Source organism: Periplaneta americana, chromosome 9, assembly GCF_040183065.1.
Source record: "Periplaneta americana isolate PAMFEO1 chromosome 9, P.americana_PAMFEO1_priV1, whole genome shotgun sequence".
In the NCBI taxonomy this organism is placed as follows: Eukaryota; Metazoa; Arthropoda; class Insecta; order Blattodea; family Blattidae; genus Periplaneta; species Periplaneta americana.
In genome coordinates, this window is record NC_091125.1 from 58,818,424 (window position 1) to 58,844,233 (window position 25,810).

General features: G+C 35.0%; 1 protein-coding gene across 3 annotated transcripts in view; it reads right to left on the minus strand.

Annotated features, from left to right (window-relative positions):
* LOC138705963 (leucine-rich repeat protein SHOC-2-like) overlaps positions 1–23,879 on the minus strand; it is a 34,545-nt gene extending 10,666 nt beyond the window's left edge. Inside the window, exons 1-3 of one of the 3 annotated variants that reach the window (XM_069834779.1) lie at positions 23,428–23,879; positions 17,667–19,055; positions 2,095–2,398 (exon numbers count right to left, since the gene is read on the minus strand). In XM_069834779.1, coding sequence (XP_069690880.1) covers positions 2,095–2,398; positions 17,667–19,055 — 1,693 coding nt within the window. In that variant the 5' untranslated portion in view covers positions 23,428–23,879. Of the gene's footprint in view, positions 1–2,094; positions 2,399–9,823; positions 11,453–17,666; positions 19,056–23,427 lie in introns of those variants that run through there. The other 2 variants (XM_069834781.1, XM_069834782.1) reach the window with 2 other exon arrangements.
* Positions 23,880–25,810: the final 1,931 nt, after the last annotated feature.

Below are 25,810 nucleotides of genomic sequence, written 5' to 3' on the forward strand. Positions count from 1 at the left end.
GAAAGAAAATCCAAAGATATGCTTTTCATTTTTGTCTAATAATTTAATGAGAGCAGAATCTGCCAAAATGTTTTAAGCTCCTGTCTTCAGAAATGTTCTAACTAGTGTTTCCGAAAGTGTGCTTCATATATTCCAAAGGATTCTTCAGAGGAACCATATGACATTCCTGGAATGGATACAATAAATTGTACTTATCGCATTTTCTGGTGTATAAGAGACACTTTTTACTTGGGAAAATGTGGTTCAAAGTCAGGATGCGTCTTATACACCAAAGACAGATTTATAACTCGAGAATTTAATCTATTGAAATACTCAATTAGTATTAACATACATATTGTACTTCTTTTTTATATAGTGCTTGCATTATTTGTCTTATGCAAGTTATAAACAAACTGATTTCCTTATTTCCACTAGCTTTTCCATTTATGAGTTGTGTAATTTCTGCTAGCGTCACTGTGCAAATCATTGTGATTAGATCAGTAAAGCTCTTGATGCTCTATATAAAAACAATGAATTGTAACGTGACTTAGAGCCTGCTGAAGAGGTGGAGATGGAAGATTCACACAGTGAAGAATTCTTTGGTTTTCAATTTAATTATTTGTTAACATTTCCTTATTTTAACAGCATGTCATATACAATGGAGCATCTTATACACAAGGAAATATGATATGTTTTAAATTAAAAAAAAAAGTGGTTTCTTATAATCATGAATTTGATCTATTATTCGGTTGAGAAGCTTTTGTCATCTAGTCTGCTTTTGAAGAAACTGAAAGTCAGAATTTATAAAACAGTTATATTACCAGTTGTTCTGCATGATTGTGAAACTTGGACTCTCACTTTGAGAGAGGAACAGAGATTAAGAGTGTTCGAGAATAAGGTGCTTAGGAAAATATTTTGGGCTAAGAGAGATGAATTTACAGAAAAATGGAAAAAGTTGCACAACACAGAACTACACACATTGTATTCTTCACCTAACATAATTAGGAACATTAAATCCAGAAGTTTGGGATGGACAGGACATGTAGCACATAAGGGTGAATCCAGAAATGCATATACTGTTAATTGGGAGGCCTGAGGGAAAATGACCTTTAGGGAGGTCGAGACTTAGATGGGAGGATAATATTAAAATGGATTTGAGGGAGGTGGGATATGATGGTAGGGACTGGATTAATTTTGCTCAGGGTAGGGACCGATAGTGGACTTCAAAGGCAGAGAGAGAACAGTTTCCTTGGGGGGACAAAGCAAAACATAGAATCCCGATATAATAATGTTATGGGGGATATTATTTATCTTCTCCTCTCGTTATAGCTTGACTGTGGTAACAGTATATCGGAATATGATCATTTAATAAAGGCATTTTCGGGGGGGGGGGGGGCATATTTCTTACAATGTTACATCCATATCCGCGATGTTTCGGACCAAGTTGTATAGGGCTTGAACTGTAGGTCTACTACAAATTATAACAGGGCATAACTTAAAACAATCTCCCTATTTTTTTTTGTCATACACAAACACATGCATACATCAATAACATTATGTAACAGGGCTAACAGAAACTTATCTGAAGCATACCTTCCTGAAGATATCATATGAAATGTAAATTCTAATTATTTTACTTAATCTCTCGTCTTTAAGTTTATATATTATACCGGGATCACTTTTCTTTTTTCTGCATTGATCTGCAGTATGTTATTCATATTTCTCCAAGTGACTGCTTTACATGCAGACTTCTAACACATGAGTAGGCTGTTACAAAAGAAACATTACAGTGCTTCCATTCCTCAAATGGGGTATAGAAATTCTTATACATTCAGAAATTTAAAATAAATATTATAGTCCAGGCACATGATCTGGAGACATTAATTCGTCAATTTAACAACAGAAACCTGATCATTAAAAACAGAAAATCTTTTTAATTCAATATTTTGTAACATTAATAGAAAAAAAAAAAGAGTTCAGACAAGTCTGGGGGGGCAGTGCCCCCCCATAACTCCGCCTATGGTGGGCTTATATGAATGCGGCAATAAATTTCCGGATTCTCTAAAAGCCATTTGTAAATATGTAAATAAGTAAGCAAGTAATATGTTCACTGACCTATATTATACAAACCTGGTGAAGGATGCACATTTTCAACTTCCAGTGGCCGTTTGCTGTCTATTCTTGTCTGTGACTTTCCAGCCAGTCGAGATCTTATATTAACTTTCATATGGATGTAAGTTTCCAAGAAATTATCATTCTTAAGAGAGTCTAGTACATTAAAGCAATTGTACTCCAAATCTAATCCTTCAAGACTGGTCATGTCTTTCAAGATCACTGGTACTTCTTCAAATATATTGCTATATAGATCCAAGTACTTAAGAAGCTGAAGCCTGGTCATACTCTCTGGCAAAAAATGAAGCTATAAGCAAAGAAAATGACAAATTTTAGATTTGTGAATGTTCATAAACTTACTGTAAAAAAATGGTCAATTTTGATTTCTCACTGTGGGTAAAGAAAAAGTGCTGTGATATTCCAAAAAATAGATTTCGATATTTTTAGAGAATACATAATATATTTTAGCATGACTGTCACAGAGAGTGGTTTCTGGTATGCCATCTGTCAGTTGGTTTGCATGCTAAACCGAACAAAGTGATTTTAAAAAACTATTGAAGAAAATGGACTTGCGCGAGACACTGGACATGAACATATTCAACTTCTGAGGAAGTCTATGTATGCCATTTGAAGACATAATTTTCCTACGTCATATTGAAGAGACCCTAAATCAATTGATGGGGTCAGAAGCAAAGGGGTATAAGTGCTCTTTAGTTACACAGATTTAGGAAACAAATTAGATTAATTATTTAATTGTTTTGTCTCTTCTTAAGCTAACTGGGTTTAAAATTGTAATCTAATACTCGTGTACTTTGTATTTTCTATATTTGTATATGTTATTACATGGTCTGTATTTTACTATATATTAATATTATTGTGCTGACTGAACACACTTCAATTTTGCATAACTAAATTGAACTGCGCCCAAGTACGAGCTTCTGTTCTTTCAGGCTACAATGCTTAATGTAGTATAAACCTAGTGTATTAAATAAATAAATTTGAAAATAAATAACTTTTGAGAAAATGGGATTGAAAACGTTTAAGACTTCCATAATTCCGTGTAGTTATAATTTTAAATTTTGATGTGCGGTGTCGTTAAGAGATAAATCCCTTGGCCACTAAAGTATTTTATGCTTTAGCTTAACCTTGATGCACTTAACTCATTTTTTTAATGTCACATGTGCTCCTTTGCTTCTCTCTCAATTATATATTGACCAGAGTAACACTGTACACAAAGGTTAGCAGTTTTGTTTTGTTAATGTTGAAAAGAGAATAATTCTGTTTATGTGTAAAGATAACTTGAGTCAACTTTGTGTTATACTCAGCACATTTCGAACTGGCGAATCAAGGTCCGTACAAACGTACAATCCACGCATGAGTCACTGAACTTAAAACTGTGAACTGAAGCATGGTAATCCCAGCTGAGTTTAGTTGAGGAGAATGATCCAGGAATGGAGTAAGCACGCCTAGCAAATGGAGTCCGTTGCTTGGCCTTGATCCGCCAGTTTGAAATGCACTGACAATAGTAACATTGTTTTTGCAGATGGTACATTTTGTTATTCGCCTTCTTTCTTCACTCAGTTATATACAATTCATGTATAAACAAACAGTTTCTACATTCCTGTAATCTATTGCTGTCTGGAATCAAAATCAACCCAATGCTACCTTAATACTGTATGTGGTCCGAAGTTAAGATTTTATATATCAAGCTAATAGGACGCGAACTTAATACTGACAGTTTGTACATGGACTTTGAATGTGCTGTGCATTCTACTGCAAGATTGTAATTTCCAAATATTAAGGTGCTATGTTGCACGTACCACTTAGCTCAACGTTTTTATTGTAAAATTCAATGCCATAGGTCTCTTTTTAACAAATATCTTAATAAAGGTTCTGAGATTAGGAAGTGGATAAAATAGTTGTATAGGCTAGCATATCTACCTTATCATTGCATTTCCTGACCTAGTATCAATCACTCCCACAACTGACATGACATTGCCTGACTATGTTAAAAACATATTGATGACTAAGAAGTGATACCTCATATCTACAAGAATGGTTATTTAGTTTAACTAAATTATTATTATTTTCATATAAATTGCACACTTAACTAAGATTTTGTCCTCGAATAGAAGAACTCGCAGGTAAAAATTGATCTATTTTGAGAGAAATTAATTTTTAAAACAGTTTTCTGATTTGCTTGCAAATTCAGAGATACGAGATATCACTTCTTAGCCATGTATATGAGGTAGAAAACTCCACCTTTCCACCATATTTGTGGGCTGCTAAAGTTGCCGATGATCCATATATAAAGAACGGCTCAGAATCATTTCATTCTTTCTATGATACTCAATTATACCATGCCAACTCAAATATATAATATAATGTGAGTGAAGTGTTAAAAACATTCCAAACTATGCCATTCACAAAGTTAGTCTCAGTTAAGAGAGGCAAACAAAATATCGTAAGAAAGGAAACCAGAGAAAAACTAAACATAATCAATTCCTATTAACTGAATATGTGGAAGGAAAATACAACTCAGCTGCAGTATATTAAATATGCTGGCATGACTGAACAAATGAAATCTTGAGATTTTATTTTATTTCTGACAAATTTTAAAGGCTTTGAAGTTTAATGATATTTCTAATCACGCCTTGGACATCCTAAATCTGTCCTTGGTCCAAACGGTCTGCTCTTACTGGTTCAAACAAATGGTAATTACTGGATATTGATCCAATGGTATGCAACCTCTCTCATTTGTCATCTGCAAGTGGTATTTGTCTGTCATACTCTATTTTAATACCTCTATTTTATAGTTTTCTTGTTACTGTTTGCAGATATGAAGTGATCTGCTTTAACACCAAGATCTGTAGAAGGTTTAGCCAATTGCTCGATGGTACACTAAGCTTATCTATACTTCCAGAGTATAGGACATTAGAATTGTTGTGGTTTAGCTTTCCAGAATTCTGTGAATGCAATATTTATGTTCATTTGTGCTGCAGTGGTGAAATTTACTCTTGAAAAAATGGCTACATATACAGGCATCAACTCTAAAAAATTGTTGGCATTTCCCACTCACCAGACACAGCTGTGGGATAAGGGGGAGGCGAAAATGTTTGTTATTTAACATCAGCATAATATGCTATATGTACTGCTATATATAGTATTTATTAGGCCAGTTTACATTCTAATTTTTCCATTTTCCTCTTTCTCCCCTCCCCCTCACGGTCAAAACACTAGCAAGTGGGTAACTACTATTTTCGAGGATTAAAAGTATTTCCTATATTATCTATTCAGCCCTGTAAATAATGCTTCTGCTTCTTGTACTGTATATTGAAAACACACTATATTCAATATATTGGTAGTTCAGAGCAATACTATTATAACTACCACTATTGGTGCTACTATGTAGTTCCTCTGACCTGTCGATATAATTATCTCTCTCTCAATGTCCTCTTGAAATGTAGTCACTTTGGGCAACTTTGTATGCACTGATCCTAATCAGCTGATAATTAATTGACCAATTTGCTTTCACTTTTCCAATACTCCGATTAATGCTGTAACTTCATTGGTCACTACTTTTATTTCAAAATGGATTTTTCATTGCACATTACTGTGATGTGGTTGTTGTACAAATGTTGCCGAAAGAGGAGGAATCAGAGAATTCATTGGGTTAATGCAGTAAATAAAGATAAGAGGAAGTCAGGCCATTTTACAAGTTACTTGAAGTGGGAAGAGGCAAAAAAAATTACTAAATTATTTCTATAATAATAATAATAATAATAATAATAATAATAATAATAATAATAATAATAATAATAATAATAGTAGTAGTAAGAGTAGTAATAACAATCCTGAGTGAGACAGTCCATAGAGGGCTAAGGTCAACCAACTGACTGCTGGCCGCACATCCACATACCTCAGCAAAGGTGAACGATCATCCAACCAGTACAGGAGACATGATATGATATATACATATTTATGTCAACAGTATTTCTTTATATGTAATGGTGTACCTTACATTCCTCGTGTATGGTGCCACCATTAACACATTTACAGGAATAATATGTGGTTAGCACAATGATCCCTCCCCCCCAGCCCAGTGACGGCTCCTGCATATTATTTAAGAGGAGGAAAGAAGTTAACAGCGCAAAATGACACCTTCTTGAGAGAAACATGCTACAAATTAGCCTACATGCATACATGTAACACCAGGTAGTGTTAGGGTTGGCCTTCTCTTTCGTATAGCAATAATCTTGTAAACTGAGTTTCCTAAATTGTCCAAATATGTTTTCACTTCCATTCATTGGTGGATAATTGCACAAATTAACAATTACAAGGAAATTCACAAACTCGCAGCATTTTTAGCGTACACTACAGCATCACACATGTTGGTAGAGACTAGCTACTGACATATAACCAGAACCATTTTACGGAAGTGGGAATGAGAAATAATCTGTTATGGAAGCGAGAACGCTGCACCCACTAACATGGTCTGTGTTGCCACATTTTACAAGTTCAGTATCACATGCTTTTGAAGAATGTCAGTTCTTGTAAAGTCATACTACCATTATTGCTCAAAACTGCAGGTGGCTGATTAATTTTTTTGTGTTAAAAATAACGTAGTTTGGAGTACTTTCAATTTCAAATATATTTGTACAAAACTGACAACTTGGCTGTTGTCCTATCTAGTAGACAATGAATGGAAGTGAATTTCAGGGGCCAAAAAGATCTGCGATACTAACATAGAACTACTTCCTCTTTGTTTTATATAAATCTAACTTCAGCTTTCAGATATCCTCGAAAGTTTCAAATCATGAGTAGTAGCTTATATAAAATGCAATGAATAATATATTTTGATTTATGAGTTTAAAAAAGTTTATATGGTGTCTTTCATAGCTTTGCGTTAAAACTGTTATATTGTGCCTCCTCCTAGATGTGTTATAGTCTGGTTGAATGCAGCATCGTTAGATGGCAGCGGTAGCGAGTTTGCTGCAAGACCAGTTGGTTTCTATTTCCCGCCCATGCACTGATTCAGAGGAGGATCTCCTCCCTTACTGTTCATTCGGTTGCTTTAAAACTCTGCTTCTTTCTCTGGCCGTTAGTGCGCTGTTGTCTATGTGCGTTAACTGCAGGAAAGGAGGAAAGGATTTGCTTTCCTCAACACAAACAATCTCGCATCTTTCTCACAGTTTTCTAGCGGCACATGAGTGCACGTCGTTTAAAACTCGATCAACCGAGGTTTTCTTATAGCTGTGAACTTAAAAATTATCGAATCTTCCTCGAATTTCAAGGCATATATTTAATTTGATATTTACTTTCAAAAGAAAAAAAATGTGAGGAGGACGTTCCTCCCTTCCCTCCCCCGAGAAACCGCCACTGCCCCAGCCATTATAACTGGTTTGCAGAACCGGTTTTGCTATTATTATAGCTTCCCAAATTCATTACAATACTGGATGGGCATCCATCCCATGTGCTGGCTCAATTTCATGAGAAAATTTCTTTCCCTATCAAAGCTCGAATCAGCCATCTTTCTGTAATGGTAGTTGAGACATAACACCTTAGACCACGAAGCTATGATGTGGGACAAAATTATTTCTATATATATAATTATGAAATATTACTATCCAGTCTGTTTCAGGTTCTTTACATTTGTTTTGTAACAATTGCTTCCAAATGTTGAACAACTTTGATTAGATTACAATTATAAAGTTTTCAAATTACACATTAATTATGTTAAATAATGATTTTCTTCTACCTTTTTTTTTGTAAAAGAAAAAATGTATTCATAACCTTATAACAACTATGAGGTTAATTTTGGTTTAACCTCTGAAATTCTTCATAGAGTTTTATTTAAAAAAATTAATGTACAGAATGATTTGGAATTTATTACTCAAGATAATCCCAAGGAATATGTAGCAAAGTTATGGATATCCTTATTGTGGGAATGTGTATATTGTATATACATTCAGATTAACATTTCAGTATATATTGTGTTTATACTGTAGTGTAGGCCTAACATAAAAGTGACTTAAAATAATATAGCTCTTATGGAAAGAAAAAAAAAACTTCTGCGGAAAATGGTAGTCTTTACTGTCAGTTTTTAGTGCAGTGGTAGGCATTTTTATATCTTTAGCCAATCTACAGTGACCGCAGCAAATCTGCCTAGCTCATTCATCTTGAACACCAGACCATCTCAAATCCTCTCAAAGGTGGCTCGTAAATGCAACAGTACAAATTCATTGCTATTTTAATGAAAACAGAACTAGTCCATTTATTACAAACAGGAATTAAAAACTCAAATTTATGAAGTCAAAATAGTATTTTCTTAATAATAAGCTCACTAGAAATTTTAACGTATCATTTATATGGATGATCTTTTAAAAAATTCGTCTCTTCTTGAGAACATACATGTTGTGTTACTTCAATGAGGCAATTTTTAATAATTCTTCTTTCATATGTATATGTATTGCCCTTAGCAATTTCTCACGCAACTTCACAGCTTGCCTCAAGAATGTTTTTTCTCGTGAATTTCGGCCTGGTTGCTGTATTTGATTTATTCTTGGTTGTATGCAATTTATTTCTACCATAAAACTTGCTTTTAGTTCTACCAGTTTAATAAAGGAGGCGCAAGAAGAGCTTCCTGCAGAAATCTGTGCAAACTTTCGGCAACGTTCGGGTGCTCTTGGCCCTGCTTCGATTGGTAAGCTGTCGACAGTTCTCAGTCGTCTGCTGGCTGGGCTCAGACTTCGACAATGTTTCGAGTGAGATTTATCAGAGAGCGTGTAATGTAACATAAACCTTGTTGCACAGTGACCAATAAGATAACACTGTTGAAAATACAGAAGCACAATTTTTTTACATATGAAAAGACTGAACGAAATAACAAAGATATTATAAGAAATATGTAATCGTGTAATAATTGATATGTGACTATGTAATAAAACACTATTATTGTGTAATATTATTTAAAATATTCCGATAACTGGGGTAGTATGATCAGTTTACCTTAATCTGTAGTATGAAATCATCTTTGTTGTATTATATAGACTACAGAGTAACGACAATGAAGTCTTGAAGTCTCCTACCGTCCTGTGGTTTCTAATTAGGAAATTTTTTAAGTAGGTTATTTTACGACGCTGTATCAACATCTTAGGTTATTTAGCGTCTGAATGATATGAAGGTGATAATACCAGTGAAATGAGTCTGGGGTCCAGCACCGAAAGTTATCCAGCATTTGCTCAAATTGGGTTGAGGGAAAACCCCGGAAAAAAACCTCAACCAGGTAACTTGCCCCAAACAGGATTCGAGCCCAGGCCATCTCGTTTTGCGGCCAGCCGCACTAACCGTTACTCCACAGGTGTGGACAATTAAGAATTACATTAATTGTATGTCATACCCATAACATAGGCTCCTTTAGACAAGTTTAGTGCTAAACTGGTGTTAATTGCATAAAATTAGGCCTACATATCAATGAACAATATCTATACCAAAGAACAAGAAAGATTTCATACAACAGAATTCCAAAGAACCACTAGGTACACTTAGTCTCCTATCAAACAGTCTCATGTCTTTCCCGGGGATAAAATGCTATCAGAGCATGATGCCGACCATACCATCTCATTCTAGTGCTGAAGTCATGAAAGCACGGAGCTCTACCTCCATGCCTCCTATGGCACAGCTTGTAAAGGAGATATAATGTAGCTTTATTTTTTTTAAACAATAGTCTTACCTGTGGTCCTGTTTCCAGTCCGAATCTTCTGGAAGAAGGTGAAAGCCACCCATTTCGTCTTCGTCTTCACTGTCATCCATGCTGGTGTTGGCATCACTAACACTCTCACTGCTGCTTTCATCCCACAGGTTAATGACAATGCGGTCAGATGTTTCATCCATTCTGAGATCACTCTCAATGTACTTGTCTTCAATGTCTATTACGTGCCTACATTGAGTCGACAATTCTTCTCCTTCTATTGACGCGACTTTTTCAGTCAGCAACTTTCTTGCATCATCAAGCTTGAAGTAACATTCTTTATATGATTCCAAATCATTTTAATTGGGTTCAAGTCTGGATGGTATGGTGGTAGTCGGAGAACCATGTGGCCATAACTGGCAACAAGTCTGTCAATTTGATAAATGTAGCAGGGTTTGTAGGCTTTAACCAAAGCATACAATTCAGGTTTTATCACGTCGGCAGAAAATAGAATATCCTTATCAGTCAACCAGTTCTGCATTACTGTTTTCCAGGAAGGTGATATGGGTGCATGCTCACATTGGACATTATGGTACGAGGCATTATAAATCAGGATTACAGAGTTGGATGTAAAATTAGGAACTAATTTCTCTGTCAGATATTTTTCATAGTTCCTATAATTCATCTCATTGTGGTACTCCTCAACTGTTTGATTGGATTTGAAAACCAACAAAGCATTTGGGATGAAACCTGCATGTACCACTATTAGAGCTCTACATTTCAACACAAACGACCAACTAAGAGTCATGATATACACGTGCGGTCAGTCGGCTACTCCATACTACTGTATATGCAGGAGGCTGGTGGCAGAATTCGCAGAATGCAAAACACCAGATGAAGCATCATGGTCGACCAGTTAGTCTGAATCATTTAAAGGATATCATAACTGAAAACTGTTTTCTATTGATATGTTTACAGTATGCGCTATGGAAATTATTAAACTTCCTAATGTCCTAACACCTGATTAGTCAACCTAGAAGGTGTACAGGGTATGAGAGTGAATAAAAAATTACAATAAAATATTTAAATAATAAGAAATTAATAAAATAATAAGATAAAATAAAATTTTAACACTATGTTGCCTATAAGAATATGAAGTATAAGGCCACCGGCATAGCTCAGTCGACTAAGGCGCTTGCCTGCCGATCCGGAGTTGCGTTTGGGCGCGGGTTCGATTCCCGCTTGGGCTGATTACCTGGTTGGGTTTTTTCCGAGGTTTCCCCCAACCATAAGGCAAGTGTCAGGTAATCTATAGTGAATCCTCGGTCTCATCTTGCCAAATATCATCTCGCTATCACCAATTCTACCGATGCTAAATACCCTCGTAGTTGATACAGCGTCATTAAATAACCATGTAGAACAGTTACAATATTTTGTGGCAGTCTTATGTCATGCTTCTCCATCAGTACTCTCCTCATGTCTTCTGTCTTCCTCCATCGAAAACCTAGACCTCGAACTATCTTGCTTAATGTTCTTACACAACCTTTAAACTGTATGTCTTCAACCAGTTTCCTACGGATCTTTTCTAGTGTTGGTCTTTCATCATTGGTAATGTGAAAATTGTGAATCATACACTTTATCACACATTTATCAAAATCGTCTAATTCACACTTCTCAACAGATTTCGGACTTCTCCTTCCTGGTGTTGAAAATGAGTTCATGTCGCCATTTTCAAATTTTTTTTTTTGTTCTTGTATCACATTCCGCACGCACCTTTCAAACACACCAGTTGCTTCAGCCACTTTATTTTCTATATATCCCTATGTTACAAGCGGGACCTGTTTCGTTCTGAGTAAATTTATAAACATTATAAATAACTTCCCTAGTTTGACTGTGTAATGTTTTAGCACTTCCTAATTTACAGTGAAATGGAGGCATTATTAAGTATAAAGAATTATATTTCCAACAAACGCACTTTGAACTAAATAAAATGCAGAATATTTAATGCACATGCTGGATTCTACCCGCTCTGGACAATACACTCCATGATACGAACAGTTTAAGACTGCACTTTTGAATGAGCCCTCTAATCAGCAATAGGTGGTTCACAGTAGCCCTGTAATGAGCATGACGGCATGATGACCAAATATCGTTCTCTGAGCATCAGCCAAATGGGCAAGCTTTTCTTGTGCTTCCTTTACAATCAGCATCTGTCAAGGGATAAAGTTTAATACCATATATTATGTCGAAATTAATATGGATTGATTAAAATTAAGATTATAATTTAAAAAAGAAGAGTTGCATGTTTCAGAAAAGAGAATTTAATTTAATTTCATTGAACCTTAAAAACTTAAACATTTAACCTTTGATATAGCTATGCACACGATGCGTATTTTCATAATGCTGCTGCACATTTCTTATTTCACCATGCTAGTAACACTTTTTGCCACAGCAAACATCTAATGTTCCCCCCTTCGTCGTAAAAAAGTATTATTTTTCCCATTTCTTATGGAAATAATACTTCCTTGCCTTCAATTCATTTACTTCCTTTGAAAGAGATGTTTTTTTTATTAACCCATCACTATGCTGGTAACTACACGAGTACACTGAAGAATGTCAGCAAACCCTGCAGGTGCGGTAACAATGAGGTTGAAAATTCGCTTTCTACAAGTTCTAAATGTACTACATTTGCTGTATTAGTGTGTTGAAAATTGAATATTTTCCAAAAATTATAGTTTAGTTAACTTATGCATTATTTTGTGAATTCTCAACTTCATGTTGCACTGGTACTGTAGGAAGTCTCTTTAAGGAACAGAATTTCTACAATATGTTGTTCCTAAACGAATTTTTTATCTTTTTTAACAAATTACAATACCAAATTCATTCTTTTTATTATTACTGAATTCTCTAAATTCCTTTGTAAGCCTTCCACAAACTTCTTTCCAGGCCTTCCGTGTTTCCATTTTTGTCCTTAAAAATTTCAACTGTCTTGTCCCACAACTAGAGTCGGGCAGACTGCCTCATATTATCGCCCGTTCTCGGTTGCGTAATCACCGCAGTCTCGCCCAGTGCGCGAGTACCTAACGTAGCCAAATGACTCATTGATAGAGAACACGAGATTCTCTTGGTCCCGAGATTACCGATACTAGGTTATTCCCGACAGTCTCGGACGTCTATGCTGGACTGTAGTAATGATAAGAAAGCAGTATCGCTCGGGCCGTCCTTCTATAGGAAGCATTGGCTTATACACTTCCCGGTTCTTATATCATGTCGTAGCTCCTATAATACTTAATCAATCGCGCTGTAATTTTTTGGATTGATAGCTCAATGTCTAAGGAAAGCATAGAAAAACAAATCGAACTGAAAATCTTTTTTGGAAAGTGAAAAAAAATATATTAACTTCGACGGAGATTGATCTGTTCAGACTTCACCGCTTGTAAGAGGCAAACTTTTTTGTTTTTCACGTTAGATGGGGGGTGAAAGCGAGAGAAATGTTGAGAAAGGATGGAAATTACTTTTAAAAGTGATGGCAACTCAAAATTTTTACTGGTTCTCGAATAACGGCGAGTTAACCTGTTAGCGCGGGACTCATGACTCAAACGTTTGTTCCGTAGAATTTGTACGGAACCCTTCAACGCTTGAAAACTCGTTATTGTACGGATGGTATTAAATGGTATTTTAATACAGGTAGTTGAAAATGAGGCTATACTCGTATAGTCCAAGATGGTTTACACTTTACAGTAATTAAGCTATTTTTTATAACAACTAAATAAAAAAATAGTTTGTAACACAATGATATGAAACATGAAAATATTAAAAGCTGGTTCACAATAAACCGAGAACGGAAACGGCAACGAGAACTAGAACGGAAATATTGTTAAAATAAATGTATTTAAAGATAAGCATTCACAATTAACTATTCTGAATGCTCACATTTAAATACTGTACATTTATTTTAACATTATTTCCGTTCTCGTTTCCGTTCCCGGTTTATTGTGAACCAGCCTATACTATAGAAAACTACACTTTCTATTGGTGTGCACGTTATAAATTATTGTTACAGAACAATCATTATTGTATTCTAGCCATGTTACAATATAAAATTATATAGGCCTATATGGTTTATAATAATTATCCTATATGTTATAGGAACGAGAATAACAAATTAAGATTTAATCAGATTTCTAATACTTGTACCGGTACCTAATGATAACTTACAAGACAGTAATAAATAATAACCATCATAATAATCCTGATAATCATAATCTTAATCATCCTAATGATTACGATAATGATGATAACAGTGCTAATAATAATAATGATGATAATAATAATAATAATAATAATAATAATAATAATCGCTGTAGAGTAACGGTTAGCACACCTGACTGTGAAACAATCGGCTTCCGGTTCGAATCTTGGTTGGGACAAGTTAAGACTGGTTCACAATAAACCGAGAACGGAAACGACAACGATAACGGAAATATTGTTACAATAAATACATTTAAATGTGAGCATTCACAATTAACTTTCACGTTCCCGTTTCCGGGCTCCGGCAATCTTCTCGTTAATTGTGAATGTTCACATTTATATATATTTATTTTAACATTATTTCTCGTTGTTTCCGTTCCCGGTTTATTGTGAACCAGCCTTTACCTGGCTGAGGTTTCTCGCCTCAACCCATTGAGAGAAAATGCTGGGTAACTTTCGGCGCTGACCCTGGACTCATTTCGCTGGCATTATCATCTCATTCAGACGCAAGATAGCTATAGCAGTTCATAAAGCGTCGTAAAGTAACTAGGTAATTTAATAATAATAATAATAATAATAATAATAATAATAATAATAATAATAATAACCCTCTTTTATTCTCTGTTGTTATGATAAAGCAAATATAAATGACACTCAGGAAGAAACGCAGAATAAATATGGGGGGGGGGGGAAATGCCTGTTATTATTCGGTTGAGAAGCTTTTGTCATCCAGCCTGCTCTCAAAAAACTTGAAAGTTAGAATTTATAAAACAGTTATATTACCGATTGTTCTGTATGGTTGTGAAATTTGGACTCTCACTTTGAGTAACAGAGGTTAAGGGTGTTCGAGAATAAGATTCTTAGGAAGATATTTGGGGCTAAGAGGGATGGAGAATGGAGGAAGTTGCACAACGTAGAACTGCACGCATTGTACTCTTCACCTGACATAATTAGAAATATTAAATTCAGAGGTTTGAAATGGGCAGAACATCTAGCATGTATGGGCGAATCCAGAAATGGATATAGAGTGTTAGTTGGATGGCCGGAGGGAAAGGACGTTTGGAGAGGCAGAGACGTAGATGGGAAGCTAATATAAAAATGGATATGATGGTAGAGACTGAATTAATCTTGCTCAGGATAGAGACCGATGGCGGGCTTATGTGAGAGCGGCAATGAACCTCCGGGTTCCTTAAAACGCATTTGTAAGTAATTATGATCAATTTGTGAAAGGATCTACTCTATTTCGTAATTCTGTCCTTCCCCTTGCAAAAGTGTTTCCATTTCACATTCAGCAGTTTATCAGTTGGAAAACAAAAATATCTTTTGTCAGAGCCTTTGGTCCTTTACAATAATATAAATAAGCATTATTTTATTTCGTCCTTACACAGCGCAATAATTACCCATGTTGATGAAGATGCCCTTGCATTACAAAGAAACATCCAGATGTGAACGCGCAATATAATAATAATACAGTCGTGTGATATCCATTACTATAGCGTATACAAAACACTATCGAATGATTAAATATGGAATGTCAACAAAATGCTGATAGCGAGAAAGTATATCATAGCTCCAACCATAACTTGTTATTGTTTTAGACTAGCTTAGGATTAGGTAACGGCTGAAAGTGCTGCATTATTTTGCTTCTCCGGAAAGGCAATAAATAGTTCATTAAAATAGTGTGACTTCTGTAAGAATGTCGACAATCATAATGTTCTGTATTATTTATTGCATACCACACTGCTGTGCCTTCTTAAATTACTTTATGAACATTAATATTTCAGAAAGAGTCACGAATTGCAGTGATGAGCGGCAATTAAGCCAGCAGTCAGTGTACACATTTCATAACGACAAGTCGGCCGTGCGATAACAGGCCGGGACCCGGTATTCCTCGTTCCCGAGAGTGCCAATCTCGAGAATACGATTCTCGGAACTGGCATTATCGGCCAGCTAGTCTCGCCTACGAGAACGAGCGGGAGTAAGAGGCTGTTTGCCCGACTCTACCCACAACACAGGTCTTGATTCAAATCAAAATGACCTGTCCCATTTCTTATGGAACCATGTGCTAACCACAAATTACCCCCATACTGGTTGGATGATCTTTCACCTTTGCTGAGGTCAGCAGTCAGCTGGTAGGCCTTGGCCCTCCATAAACTGTTGCACAACGAATTAGATTTGTTTTTATCCCAGGTCAAAAGAAATACCTGACAGTTTCACTTATTAAATAATGACGTAAATACTAATGTTCTAAAATTTTCTGTTAGGAATAATCTCTCAAAATTGAAAGAAACACAGGGACTGAGAGTTTATTAAGAAATACACGCTATCAAGAACATATTCAATCTTTTTTGCGTAATTGCATCTTAGGTAAAAAAAAAAAAAAAAAAAAAAAAAAAACTGCCATACACTAAGTCCCCTTCAGATGATTCCAGTTGATTGTTGCCAAATGTTTCAAGTTATGTTGCTTTGAACTTGTAACTTTGTAATTCGTTTACTACAAACGAAAGTTACTAGGTCAAGGCTGTGCACTGCTCTGCTTCGTTTCTTTTTTGTTTTGTTTTCTATTTATAGATCAATTGTTATTTAAACTTATAAATAATTTATAACAAAGATATAGGCCTATACAAGGAGTAAATTAGGTGCAACATAAAAATCGTCTACTTTAATGGTTATAAATAAAACAGATTTTTCCTCGTATGAACCAGGCACTGTCCAAAACTGGACTTGCTTCCAGCACTTGTTTCTATATATATCCATGAGGTCATCACCACGGAGCGAGTTGGCATAGATAAACAATGTAGGCTATGTCTGTTCCCAATATTGGGTACTTTTCTTTTTTTTTGTTTTGTGATCTTTATCTTAACAAGAAATAAATGTCATCCATGTTATCATTACAACCAAACTTCATTTAATTTTTAAAAATATTTCTTAAGGGCAAAATGAATGTTACAACAGAGCATTACAATTTATTCTTGAAACTTGCTTCTGCATAGGAGATTTAATTGGAGAGCAGTATGATTATGATGCTGATCATTGCGTGAATGAATTTCTGGCCAATTGTCCATAATATCAACAACTTCTTCCACAAAACTTCCTGGAATTATTATTTTTTTTATTTTATTTTAGTAGGTTATTTTACGACGCTTTATCAACATCTCAAGTTATTTAGCGTCTGAATGAGATGAAGGTGATGCCAGTGAAATGAGTCCGGGGTCCAACACCGAAAGTTACCCAGCATTTGCTCATATTGGATTGAGGGAAAACCCTGGAAAAAACCTCAACCAGATAACTTGCCCCGATTGGGAATCGAACTTCCTGGAATTGTTAACAGATAACTTCAACACTTTCTCGTTCACGTAACAAAATAATATATATATCAAAAGGACATAATTTAAAAAATTTAAATAATAATCGCGAAACCCAAACATTCGAAAGTACCACAAATTATTAAATCAGTAAAATTGTCTGTAATTGGTTAGGTTTGACGTCGTGAACATTAAAACAAGTGCTGGAAACTCCAATTCAAAACTGAACACGGGGTATAACATAGACCATATAAATATGTGAACTTAAAAAACCAATTACCTATAAAACTGCCTAACAGCTATATTTTTTGTAATTGCCTATTACATACCTTATTTTCATCCATGCTAAGAACTTCCAAGTTCTTCAGTTTTCCCATCTGTACTGGCAACAATGCCAATTCATTATTTGAAAGATGACACTCTTTCAAATTCATCAGGTCGCAGAAAGAATCTGGCAGCCAATTGAGGTTATTGAAACAAAGATCCAAATACTGTAAAGCACTTAACTGGACAAAGTCTTCTGGTAAAGTTGCCAGACCTACCTGGCACATAATTAAGTTTCTGAGATTGTTACTGTTCTTCAGTTCACGCATTGGAAGGTCCCAGAAAACATTTCCTGATTTTGACGACTGTTTACTGATTGTATCAATCTCATTTCCCAGATTTAGATGTTCTAGGTTTTGTAGTACTTGTAAAAAATTAACACTTGTGGTTGTAAGGCTACAATTTGAAAGATCCAACTTCTTGAGAGTACTTGCTGATATAAAGATTTCGTTATTGGTACCACTCATATATCTGTTATGTGAAACGGTAAGTTCTAATATATGCTTACACGAATCTCGAAAGAGCCATTTTGGGATACTGAACAATGTATTATGGTCAAGTCTGAGACATCTTAGCTTGTTGACACAGTTTGGTGTTTGACTAAAATTGTCTATGTAATTATGTGATAGATCTAACATTGACACATTTGGTAACCCAGTAAATAAGCAGTATGGCACTTCATACATCATGTTATGAGAAAGATTTAATACTGTCAGTTTATTCAAAAGAGTGAAACCTTCAGAAAGATATGATAATTTATTACTTGCAGCATTAAATGATGTCAAATTCGTTAGTTGAGATACAGAATCTGGCAAATCTTCTATCTTGTTCCCTGAAACATCCAACTTCTCCAGATTTACAAGTCTGCCAATATCAGTCGGCAAATATCTCAGGTTGTTGTCAGCTACACAAAGCTGCTGGAGATTTATGAGATAGCAAAAATTACCTGGTAGTTCACTTAGTTTGTTATTTTCTAGCCGAAGCGTTTTCAATGTTGTTATCATTCCTATGTCCTGTGACAAAGATTTCAAACAGTTGTGAGATAAGTTTAAATGCTGCAATTTTAAGAGATTACTCATGTTGGGAGGCAACTGATCAAGTTTATTTTCTTCAAGATTCAGATGAAGTAAATTTCCCAAATTTTGCGAGAAGCTGTTTGGCAAGCTTTGTAATTTGGTGTGAGTAAGAATTAGTTCCTTGATTTTCTTTACGTCTTCATTATTGAACACAATGTTTTGCAGATATTCCACATTTTGCGATTCAAGTTTAAGAGTACAGTTTACTACACACGGTAATACAGACATTCCATTTTTTGATCCTGATCGAGCAGACTCTGCATCTTCATGATTAGAAGACGACACTTCATTTTCACCCATGATGCTGCAAGAAGTCATCTGTGAACAGAGATGCTAGATTTTTAATAGTGTATTATGACAGTTCTTGTTTATGGCTAGAACTTTTTACCCTCAAAATAGCTGCAATTCAAACTTACTGTACCTTTAGCATGTCACAATTTAAATAGCAATGTTTAAAAAGATAATATGCTAAAGATCCAAGCAAACTCATATAAATGACAATGTCTTAAAATATTTCAGCTTTCAAGAGATGAAATACAAACTGTACACAGGTAACTAAACAAATAATTAAATCATTACTCATAAAATTGCATTCCTTAAGGCTTTGAAAAAAAAAAAAGAGTTTAGCCTCTCTTCAAAACTCTACGAAATGACTCCTTTTATCTGTACAATTGATAGTATTTTATTAGAGAGTATGCATGCTGGAAAGCATACGACAACTGATTACATTAATGCTCTGCGCTGAACAGCAAAATGCTGTAAATCAGCCATTCCAAGTTCTATACAGAACAACCAGAGTCACTACTTATTAAAAACAAATACTGCAAGAAAACTGTCGTTTTATTGCCATGAAACATCTCACAATTGAAATGTCTTATTCAAATCATTTTTAATCAGAAAATGAACAGTTTCGTATGGGACAAAAAAGTACCCTAAAAAAACATCTATCTACAGATTACTGAAATTGTCTGAAATTATTTGTGTTGCATACTGGTATCAGCTTTTTTTAAACCAAATACCTAAATAGTCAAACGTTTTTGTAATGCAATAATTAAACTCATAATCAGAATCAACATACAGGAAAATATGAGAAATTCAAGTTCCATATGGAACACTCAAAGTTCTGTACCGGACTCATGTAAACTATTAGTAGTGGTGGATATGGTTTTGTTGCTGATGTTGACTGTGATTATATGTGACTGCTCCAACAACTCCCAAATCAGAAGATTCATACTAACTTGAATGACAAGATAACTGGGATTTATTATTGTCCCACTCTACTCTTAGCTACTCAAGCATATGCCACTCACCATATGTTCGACAATCAGCATCACTGTCATTCTTCATTTATAATATGTATGGTACCAGTATGCCAATTCGTAAAATAGCGACAAACCTAAACATCTAACTTATTGTCTCATGGTTGCAAACCAAGTGTCGCCATATACATAGTTTGGGATAACTTGGCAACATTCCAGTTGCCATGAATCAACTGAACACAAAAATCACAGTGTGACAAAATCGCCATTACCTGTCACAGCAAAAGAGATCATATCTCCCCCCCAACACGTGACTCATAGAAATGATGGTGACTGTGATTATATGACTACGCGTAACAATCGCAATTACCAAGAATAAGTTGTAAAAATCACACTGTGACAAAATCGCCATTATCTGTCACAGCAATTTTTCCAGAGCTGTCACAGTTCCAAATCAACAACAAAATGCTGTTATACCCCACCACTAATTGCCAGTGTCTCTTCAGGATGTTTTTAATTATATAAAATTACAACTATACATATATGAGACATTTTTGTATTAGATTGTGAAAACTCTTAATTTTTTTTATAATATTCATATTTTCAGATGCTATGAAGCTTTAAAAATGTAAGTTAATTCTATAATGATACCAGTATATTAAGGGAAAATATATACCTTTTACAGAAGTGCAAAGGTCTCAGTAGTTCAAACAAATTTGTAATAACATCCCACGCCTTCCTGAACAATCTTTGGCCGATTTTTTACTTTCAAAACTTGATCAATTCTAACTATAGAAATGTCACTTTCATTTGGCATAAGCTTAAATAAAGTCTCTTTTTTTAAAACTTATTTAAAAAGAGTTCCCCATTTTCATCTCCACTTTTACAGACACAACAGAAATTATGTTTTACAAGCTTTCACTTAAAATTTCTATGCATGGTTGATCCTCAGTTTCTCAGTCAGATGGGTCTTCATTTGCTGAATCAGACTTCTCTGAACAAACAGTGCAACCTTCGGAATACGAGACATTTCTGAATGGACGACTAAACATTTACAACATATTTAGTCATTTCAGATTTTGATGTTGTTGCAACAAGAATGCTCTGATCATCAAAAGGCAGAAAATAATGACTTTTTTAATCTGTGGGCCAGATTTCACATTAACACAAGCCTCGTTGAGAATGGGCAATTCAGAAAGTATTTCTTCTTTAGGAATATGAAATATGATCGTTGCTTGTATCTGGCATTTAGCACATTCACAAAAATCTCCCGTACAACTGGCGTGGGCTCATCTGCATTTCATCTGGTTCTAAACTCTTCTCTTTATTAAACCACCAATAGCATCTACAACGTATTTTCCATGAGATGTGGCAAAAAATAACCAGTTGATATCAAATTCAGAATTCTTCTGCATAGAACACAAGTTGGGTAAGGTGAACTTGTATTTAAATTGAGATGTACAGTGATAAGAACAAAATGTCAGCTCCTTAACACAAGGGGGCTTTTACTTCAAATCAGTGATAAGTTTGTATGAGAATACTTTTATGGGCACCTTTCCATGTGTGAAGCTGAATGAATGATTTTGCCAAGTTTTGTAATTGTATCAGTATTGATGAGCCTAATAATTATAAATTTTCCTCTAATTACGGAATTTTTTTTTACGTTACAAAATTATGAAACTTAGCTAAATCAATCAGTATATGAGTACAAAATTATAAAGCTAAAAAATGTTCCTTAATAGGCCTAAGAAAAAAATTTTATTATAGAAAATGTATAATTCCATCAGCACAATTAGCCTACTATAAAACTTAGCAGATTTATGGGGGAGGGGGGGAACTTTCAAAAACATTTATTTTATTGGTATTCTCGAAATTATATGCTTGTTGCCAATATAACATTTTAAATGGGAATGCCTTGAAGTTGGGGATTTAGAGTAGGAGGAAAAAGCAAACGGTTACTAACGAAATGAAGATAAATTTACATCGATTTAGAGTGCTCCTTCTCCTCTTATACTCTCATATGCTATTTCACTTATTAGATCTACTATTTTAACATCATTTAACACCACTTATACTTCATAATATATTATTTTAAGATATTTATAATCTTTATTAAACACAATTAAAAGTTATGTACAATTTTCAGAGCTTTTTCAATTGTTATGAAGGCCTGACTCTGGACCTTGTAGCATGAGAATGATTGTAGTATAGGCTATTGGTGGAATGGTGATAATAGCGTGGAGAAATTGGAGAACCCGAGAAAAACCCGTTGTGCTTGCTTTGTCTGACACAAATTTCTTCATGATCCAGATGGGGATCGAACCTGGGTCGCCACATTTTAAGACAGAGAAGTTAACCACTCGGCCATGGGCGAAGTTATTTTATGATAAACAAATACTTCAAAAGTAATGGTGGAGTCGAGATTCGAACCATGAACCTTTAGTGCAATAGACTTTTGCATTAACTGTGCAAACATCTGTTGCAAAATTACCTATTAGGCTATATGATATGTGGAGATGGAGGAGAATTGAGCATGTGAAATGGACAGACTAAATAAGAAATGAAACTGTGCTAGTGCTATAATGAATGGGTAAAGAAAGAATAAATGCTGAAACTGACTAGGAAAAGAAAAATAAATTGGCTGGCTCACTGGCTAAGAAGAAACTGTCTACTGAAAACAGTTCGGGGAAGAAGATATCAGATGATAGACAACATTAAGGGGACAATTTTAGAACACGGATTGCACCTACCAAATTATGTCTTAAAATACTAAAAAGAGCAGATTTGTCTGCGTTTGTCGAATGCGCATCATTATATTTACGAAAAGGCACTTTTCAGTGCCAATAATTTATTTTGTGTGCACAAGGTTGGAATTTTGAAGTAAGAGGGAAAGGGTGCAATCCATGTTCTGGAGTTTATCTCACGAGTTAAATGTCAAGTACTTTCTCTTCGCACACGGACTGTATATGCATTTGTTGAAACCGTAATTGTGTAAAGTTGCAGGGTTGCAGTAATCTGTTGACGGCATCAAATATACTGAGTTTTCATTTTCAATCCTATTAGGCTGTGAACGGACTAACAAGTAGACTATTCATCAACAAACTCAGGTGATCAGGTTTCATTGAGTTGTACAATAAAAACTGTTACACTGTGACGTGTTACTTACATGCCACTAAGATAAAATATGCAAAAAGGGACAATACAAAAGTCGAAAGCAGAAAAAAATATTCAGGAAAATGGGCGGTATCTGTTCTATGACGTTATTGGAGGAAAGGAACTGGCACATTACCCATTATCTCCTGGCTTAGTTGCCTCATGAGTGTTGCCTTATTGATGTAACTTGTGAAGTTCCAACCAATCTTCGGATTGTTGACTAAATAATATATCAGAAGAAATCTGTAAAGTATCTTGTTCCATATAGCAAAACTTACCTTAAAACACAATTGAGGTTATACATAAAATATTTATCGTTCCACTCCTTTACATACACGTCAGTTCAATTTAAAACCTTTGGGCAACATTTGCATTTGTTTATGAAAAAGAGAATTTCTTACTTCAGTAAGAATATCACATTAAATACTGTATCACAACATACGTCAACAATTACTGTACAACACACACGTACAACAATCTCAAGATTTTCAAACAAAAGGTATACTACTACTTTATGCTCTGCAGCAACTTCAGTGTGAGAAATAGTTAGGTTTCAAATATCCTTTAAATTGATGTTTGAGATGAGAAAAAAATTGAACTTCTTTTCAACCAAATAGCAATCGTGCTAACATAATTTCGGAGTTTTAAATTTTACTTTCTCGTACATGAGAAAGATTCAAGTAAAAAAGAAAGTAACAATTTTGCACATAAAGAACAGTACAAATGGTAAATTATTTTATTCAATGACCATCCTGCACTTGACTAACACCAACGAGTACGGTAGCGCCAAGCAACGAGTTAGATATAAAGAGACAAAATGAGAGATCTTTATGTTGCTCAGTTTCTTCGCTAGATACCGCGCTACTCGTCTAAGTTCAGAGCAAGAGGGCTACTGAATCTATAACTGAATCTACGGACTCGTGCTACAACTCAGTCAAATGTCTGAAGACGGCGACATTGTTTATCCATGACGTCAACGAAGTTCGGGTATGTGGAGTCTTCGACCATAGACTTACTAAATAACCGCTAGACTGCTCACTGGCGCTAGTGTTATGCTCCCAAATTGAACAGCCGACGGGCGGCCATTTGTTTGGTTGAGCTGAATAAGTACAGGTTCGTTCGTGTGCTGTTTTTTAATTGCAGCAATGAACAAGGATGTAAAGATAAAGAAGGAAGAAATGTTACATTTCACTTATTAGTTAATTTTTAATTTCTACTACGATTTTTGCCCCGAATTATGTTACAGAAGACAAACTATTATACTTATATGACTGTTTGTGCTTCAGGTTTCCTCTGAGTAGAGATTCCCTTAACCGAAAGTGGATAGGTGCAATCCGAAGAGAAAATTTCTACCCTACAATGAGTCACTCAGTTTTTCAACTCATTTCGAAGATAGTTGTTACCTTGAAACTACGTTATTACAATGTACATTGCTATTGTTCTTCATCCACTTCATATCCTTCATTTTCTTCAGACATTTGATGTTTCAGTGCATACATGAATAATTATTCGCTGAATTTGAAGGTACAGAAACTGTATAAATTAGAAAACGTTAATTATTTAATTTGAGTGATTGAAAGTGACTTAGTTACGGATTAATGAAACAGTTTCTTATACAGCTGCTGCTCCTGCTACTGCTACTGCTACTGCTACTGCTACTGCTACTACTACTACTGCCACTACTACCACTACCACTACTAGTGCTGCTGCTTCTTTTAATTTCATACAGCAGTTTAACCTACGGCAAAAAGTAAACATTAATTCTTGTATTAACCGTGGTTATGAATATTCACATTCAGAGTTCCTACGAAAATGATGAAAGCCTGACAGCCTAATTGAATCCCGATAAAGAGAGTCCAGATTGATAAAAAAAATCCCGATTTGAGCGATAACAGCCTACAACGTTATTTAAACAAGTTAGTCTGCATTTTCTATTATCCCATATTTTTATTTATTCAAATTTAGCATTGTAAGCATAGAGGTAACCCGCGGAAATTTAGTAAGTCTGTGAGGTAACCCAGCTGATTGCCGTAAGGCAACTCTACTCGCAAGATAATAGTTCCGCTAGTTCTACCTCTTTGTTGATTAATCCTTTTCGGTACTTATAGTTACTTTTAGTTACTGCTCTCGCAATTAATCACCATTGTATATTTTAGGTGCGTTGAGTGGCAAAAAAGATAGCGTTTTGATATGGTATTTTAAACTAATAACAGACACATACAATTCCTGCGTTGTATAGTTTAGTGAACTATGTTTAAACATGGATTCATCGTCAGATATACTCTTGCAATACCGGTTCCGATAAAGAAAAGTTAATTTAGTAGCGAAAGGTTAAAACATACGCGTGGTTATTAAAAGAGAAAACGATTAGCCTGTAGTATTCACTCTATTGTGTCCTTCGTATTTTAGCGTTTCTCAAGGAGGCGAATATTACATTATAAGCACGCGAACCCTACTTTGCAGAAAACAACTATAAAGTGATGATCAGTCTAATGTCTTAAGTCAGCTTCTGATAACCCGATTTCTCTCGCAGAAAACGTAGCAACTCTGCTGATAGCAGAAACACGGTATTAAAGGTAAATCGCAAAGGAAGTTTTGTTCTTGTAAATAAAATCATTTAGCTTTCGGATACGCAATACAACGCGTATTCAAATAGCGGTT